This window comes from Penaeus monodon, chromosome 3 (assembly GCF_015228065.2).
Source record: "Penaeus monodon isolate SGIC_2016 chromosome 3, NSTDA_Pmon_1, whole genome shotgun sequence".
Lineage (NCBI taxonomy): Eukaryota > Metazoa > Arthropoda > Malacostraca > Decapoda > Penaeidae > Penaeus > Penaeus monodon.
In genome coordinates this window covers 14,600,367-14,607,119 of record NC_051388.1, presented here as the reverse complement: position 1 = coordinate 14,607,119, position 6,753 = coordinate 14,600,367, and the positions used below count along the sequence as shown (strand labels likewise).

General features: G+C 42.6%; 1 protein-coding gene across 1 annotated transcript in view; it reads right to left on the bottom strand.

Annotated features, from left to right (window-relative positions):
• LOC119592215 overlaps positions 1–5,822 on the bottom strand; it is a 26,580-nt gene extending 20,758 nt beyond the window's left edge. The window contains exons 1-2 of the mRNA XM_037941048.1: positions 5,721–5,822; positions 3,067–4,750 (exon numbers count right to left, since the gene is read on the bottom strand). Coding sequence (XP_037796976.1) covers positions 3,067–4,505 — 1,439 coding nt within the window. The 5' untranslated portion in view covers positions 4,506–4,750; positions 5,721–5,822. The remainder of the gene's footprint in view (positions 1–3,066; positions 4,751–5,720) is intronic.
• Between the last annotated feature and the right edge of the window lie 931 nt (positions 5,823–6,753).

The window sequence follows — 6,753 nt, the reverse complement described above, 5'->3', positions numbered from 1 at the left end:
TGTTAACAGTGAGTGCTATATGACCTTTGAAGTATAGCACATTTATTTGTTTCAGCTGTTAACACGTAGCCATGATAACAATGACAGTGATGAAAATTATAATATTGATTGGTATAATGACAACAATGTAAATGATGATCATCAGAAATAATTATCAGTGTGATAAAGATAATAATGATAATGAAAGAGAAAAACTTTGTACTGATAATGATAACATCAATAGTAAAAAGAGCAACGACAGTGATATTGATGATGATAATGATAGTAAAAATAATAATAATGGTAATTATAGTGATAATGATACTAATGCTAATGATGATGAGAATGATGATGATGAGAATGATGATGATGAGAATGTTAAAATAAAGGTATAATAAACGATAAGGAAATTATAACAATTATGCTAAAGAAAATAAGAACAATAATAGTGATGATAATGATATCAACACTAATGATGACGGCAATAATGATGTTAGTAATAACAGTAATATTTTTTTTTCATTATCATTATTGTTACTATAATAATAGTAATTATTATTATTATTATCATTATTATTATTATTATTATCATTATTATTATTATTAGTTATTATTACTATTATTCTTATTACTAATATTATTAGTTATCATTATCACCATCACCACCATCATCATTATCATTATTATCATCATCACCATTATCATTATTATATCATTATCATTATCATCATAATTAGTATTATAAACACTGTTGTTTTTACTATCATTAAGGCTGTTATTGTGGTTTATATAATAATAATAATAGTAGTAAAATAATAAGTATCGTTATCATTATTATCATTATTTTTTTTATTATTATTATTATCATTAGTATCATTATTATTATTGTTATTATTATCATCATCATCATCATCATCATCATCATCATCATCATCATCATCATCATCATCATCATCATCATCATCATCATCATCTTATCATCATCATCATCATCATCATCATCATCATCAGCAGCAGCAGCATTATTATCATCATCTTTATTATATAAATTACAATAGCAGCTATAATAATAGTAACTATGATTTTTTTTTAACGGTAGGTTCATGTTTGAGCCGCCGTGGTCACAGCATGATACTTAATTGTAGTAATTATGATAGTAATAATAATAACAATGATAATAATAATGATAATAATAATGATAATAATAATAATAATAATAATAATAATAATAATGGTAATGATGATATCAATTAGAGCAATAATGATAATGATAATATTCATTATAGCAACAGTACTGTTTGTTTAACTTTATCAGTTATTAATATTATCACTATAATTATCAATATTATTATTATTGTTGTCGTTTTTGTTGTTTTTTGTTATCATTATCAGTGTTATTATAGTCATTATTACCATCATAATAATAGTATTTATAACAAAAGCAACAACAGTGTCGATAATGGTGATAATGATAATGATGATGATAATAATACCGGTAATGATGATGATGATGAAGATGATGATGATAATAATAATAATTATAATAATTAAAAACAATAGGACTTATCAACATCATCAACATTACTATTATTATTACTTTTGTTATTATCATTATTATTATCATCATCATTTCTTTTGTTATCAATACCATAGTTACTATTTATGATGATGATGGATATGGTGATGGTAATGATGATGAAGATAGTAATAATAATAGTAAAAAAAATAATAACAATAATAGTAAAGATAAAACCTCTTACTTTTTTTAGATAATTCTCTTATTACTCTGCAACATAAAATTACAGAAAACCATCTCGACATTTTGGCGCGCGTTCACAAGGTCAGCCCGTCTGCGTTCACAAGCATCGGTCTCGTTCATTGGCTAAAACGTTGCTTATACGTAACTGATCTGTTTATTAGTTTGATTTAACTCTCCCGCGATATTATTAATCCATCTGAGATGCTTATCTAAATAATCAAATCAACAAGAAGGAGACATATTTATCTAAACTAATATTAATAAGGAGAAAAGCATTCATCAATTGATCCGACCAAAACATACCCGGGGTTATTTTCACCGAGACAGCTCGTGCATCGGGTAATAACACCGAGGGAGAAATTCGAAGCGAGCCAAAGAACTAAGAATATAATCGCTTGAATAATGATTATAATTCAGGTCATCTCGCGCAGTCATAAGAGAATGAATGCAAAGTGTTGTGATAATACATATTATCAGACAATCTCGCCTTGCAACATTGGCGTTGCTGCTTGCATAATTTCCCTCCCGAGTCTTTCAAGGAGGAATTTTCGGTAAAGAAGCCAACATATCTGCAATCTGACTCTCTCTAAGTTTAAGCTTAAGTTTAAAAATAGTTTAAAACAGCGACTTAAATGCAAAACATGCACCGCCGGTTCATTCATGATATAAATCCTGGCAGTGAACCGGGGTTCAGTCTGAAACGAAGAGAAACGTGTCACTTATTTTCTCTTTTTTTTTCGTCTGACTTTTTTTTACGCTAAATATGGATCTCTTTAGATATTCGCGGCGAGATAGAAGAAAAAGGGAATATATATATAAACATACACACACGTACATATACACAAACTCACACATATCAAGCATACTCTACGGACGCACAGGCAATTATTATTATTATTTTTTTTGTTGTATTTTTGTTTTGTGTGCTAGTGAAGTTACTTGAGTATATGTATGCATATGACTGTGTATTTATTCTCAGTTTTTCTTCTTTTGAAAGTTTTAACGGTAGGATGTTTCAAGTCTCCGAATAAGAGCATGTACAAATATGAGTATGCATATATTTTACCTACCATATGTGCCTTGATTATGTGAACTACGTCTACTCCTGCGAAATACCGGGGACACCCTTATTGCATTTATTCTCTGTATCCTTCGACTCGCCAAACTACAGATGTTGACTTTTTACTGAGTTTTTTTAATCAGTGTTTGTATATCCTAAATGCTTTTCGTTGTGTAACATCGGTGTAATATTGGAAAGAGACTCTTCTCACGCCCTTATTACTCAAGGAAGCAGCGTGACCGAGATTACAAACCATTCGAGGATTTACCTGTAGCTGCGAGGACGAAGGCGCTGCGTCGCCCTCACGCCGTCCCGCGGGACGTCCCCCTCATCATCCTTCCTGTCGGCGTCGAGGTCCTCTTCTCCATCGCTCCTGTCAATGCCCGAGGTCTCTTGGCTCTCGCGCATCCTCGAGCACTCATCTTCCTCCTGCAACAAGCCCGGGCGCTTGCAAAACGGATTTTCACTTGAATGGGAAGCTCTGCTACCACTGGCCGTGTGTTCAGGTACTCTGGTGTGAGGGTGTTCTGGGACGACCACAGCGCGGATGACTAGATTGTGATTCTCTGGACTAGCATTACTCAGCCCGGCCACGGCTTCTCCTTCGCTCTCCTTGCCTGCTCTCGAGCCTGCCTTCTCTCCCTCTTTCTCCCACGCTCCCTGTTTATACGCTTCGCTTGCGACGACTTCCCCTTCCTCGTCCTCCGTCTCCACAATGTCCGAGATGGGCCACGCCTCGTGCCTGCTGCCGTCGTCGCGCCTGCCTCCGCTGCCGCTCTCGTCGTCGCCTTCGTCTTCCTCGTCTGAGAAGGGGAATTCGAGCGCCACCTGGGAGGGCGACGTGATGTCGGACTTGGCTTCTGGCGTGACGCACGTGGCCAGCGTAGCCCTCTCGCCCTTCCACTTAAATTCATCTTTATCCTTTTTCCACCCAACGTCACGTCTCTCCTTTTTCCACTTGTAACTATTTTCCTTCTTCCATTTAACTTCACTATACGATTTATTCCACTTGTGTTTATCGAAATCTCTCTTCCACTTGCCTCCTGCAATGTCTTTTTTCCAGTCACTCTCATCCTTGTCTTCCCTCCTCCATTCGTCACAGATTTTCCATTTGCATTCCTTGTAACTCTCCTCGAACCTAAAGGCGCACTTCCTCTCCTTGGCCTTGTCATCCTGCTGCTGCTTCCGCTGCTGCTGCTTACCCTCGAAGGCGTCGCCGCAGCTGTTCCTCCCAACGTCCCCCGTACCGACGGGTCCTCCCGGCGCTGTGTCGGAACGCACCAGCGAAAAGCGGGGGTGCTGCGGGAGTTGTAGCGCCGCAGCCGCTCCTGGGGGCAGGATCTTCTTAAAGTGTCGGTGAGGGCTGCACGGCCGCGCAGGAGGAGGAGGCGGCGGCGTCTCGGAGGACCCAAGCGAAGATCCTAGACCCACGCGCGGGGGCTCGGGAGAGGTACAAGCGTGGGGGTTGAAGAGCTGGTCATGGGCGCCGAGGGAGGACGGGCTGACATGGGCGGCACACGGGAGGTGGTGATGGTGATGGTGGTGGTGCAAGCCGAGGGAAGGGGACGTGGCGTGGGCGGAGGAGAAGGGGCGGTGGCGCGCGGAGAAGCCTTGGTGGTGCGAGGGGCTGAAGAGGCTGGCTGTGGTGACCGACTCCCCCGGGGCGGTTCCGTGAGGGGGGCGCACGAAGGCACGAATCGGCCCCATGACTCGCTCACATGGCGCTCTCGAGGAAACGATTTACCTAATGTTCTCTACCAGTCATATCACTGTCACACGTGTTGTTATATTCAGCAGCAAAGGCACTTTCAGAAGCTAATAAGCATAATCTCACTTTCTAACTCTTTGGTTGCAGGTCAGGTCAGGTCACAGCTCCTTCCAGCCAGGTCAGCGCGGAAGGAGCCCTTCAGTGTCGCCGCATACTGGCGCGGACAAGCGCTGGACCCTTGGACCTGCGGCGGAAATATTTGGGATTAGCAACATGGACACAGAGTTTAGTATGCCAGGGCGGAGGCTGCAAGCGTGTGTTGGGGACATGTATGTACACTTTGGTTGTTGTTAAATGTGTATAGGTGGCTTTGCGCAGGATAATGTATGTCATAAAAAAAACATTGTATACAAAAGTTGTGCATAGTAGTAGGGGTTCTACTGCCAGTGCATAAGGTAGTGTGTTTTGCCACTCAGAAAACTGACGGTTTTGATACAAAAAATAAAATTGAATGTATTAGTAGGATATGATGAAACATATCTGATATATTTAAGAGAACGTATGCATGTATGTTACGATGAGGGATACAGCATCCGTACGTGTGGACCCTGTGACCTTGATGATGCGCTTCACTTCTTACTCTTTAGATAACGTTTGTGGTATGTTTATATGTGCATTCTCACGCAGAGTTATGTGATATTTGTGGTGCACTAACCTCATTACATATACAAATCATGTTACCCTATGAAACAGCATTTAAGCAGGAAATAATTCGCTTGAGTGCCATCGCGCCAGCCCCCGGATGGCGAAAGAGCCAAGCAGCGCGAAACAAGAGGCTTTATTGCTTTCTCGTTCGACGCTTTCTGACACTAATAAGGCCACTGAGAACACCACCGAATGCATTGCAAACCGCGTACATCATCGCCATTCCCAGGTGTATGAACTGAGGGCATCGCGAACACTGCAGCTTATCCGATTCCGAGATATACTTATCCAGAGTCGGTTTGGGGGTTCCAGAAGGAGGGGGAGGGGGGAGGGGCACAGGTGGCGTTAGTGTCCGCGGCACCCCACCTCGGGTGCCGTGCCCATGTTAGCCACACTGTGACTCCCACTCCTGCCGGCCACTGCACGGTCCTTAACACTCTCCGTGGGCGTGGGAGGCCCATGCCCGTACTCAGTGGTAGGAAAGGCGTGAGGATATGCGGTATACTCACTATCGGGCGGTGGGTGGTGTGGGCGCGCGGGTGGTGGTATGTGCCATGCCGGTGCCGCGCGTGCAGGTCCCGGCGGGCCCTCACACAGTGCCAAGGGCTACTAGGCACCGTTAGGCCCGCACAACCCGCTCGTCCGGAGGTACGGGCACCTGCTCGGGGCTGATTGGCCGCCGGGGCGCTCGGGGCGGGGCCTCGCGGGCTCACGTGTGGCATTGGCTACCTCCCGGCCGCCATTTCCTGCCGAACAGGTACGAGGAGCACACCTCTCACCATGACGCGCCTCCAGATCCCTGCCGACAGGATTATTATGGCCGCCATTTTGACATTGTCCCGCGGTGAAAGTTAATGATTCTGACTGACCTCAGCGGGAATACCCACCAAGACTGGTGTCATCCCGGAAGTAAATCATATTTGTCAACAACTGGGGAGGCGGCATCCCCACCTGGCTGAAGTGACCCGCCATCTTGTAAGGCGGCTGACCAACGCCGTCCTATCAGTCATGTGGCTTAGCACTGTCTACAACAAGTCATGAACAAAAGCTCTGGACATTCCGTTCGGAACATCGGTCCATCGTGCATAACTATTTCCATACTTGGCACAGTGCCAAGATGTATATTTCCGAAGCTTTTTTCGCAAACACAAGTTTCCCTCAAAAAAGTATTAATATATAGCAACTCAGACCATACTCACAACGCTCTCACTTGACACGAAGAAAAAAATAGTGTCGAAAACGAGCAATGTCAGATGATAGCAGTATTAATACATGATACGATATCCCTTCCTGTGGTCAGGTGGTGGAGCCATCTGTCGGCAGATGCCTTGATCACACACAGTATCCACATACCTGAACACCAAATATAACACAGAGCGCTTGAGGAACATGGTCTACAACCCTTCGACTGACTAGGTTATCAGACAAGACTATTCTGAAAGTTGTTTTGGGGGACATAGGCGTCTGATATAAGAAAATTGGGGTATTCCTGGTCATTGCAGAAGGACTGAGAGTATAGGCCTCCTTCTATACTCATTTTTC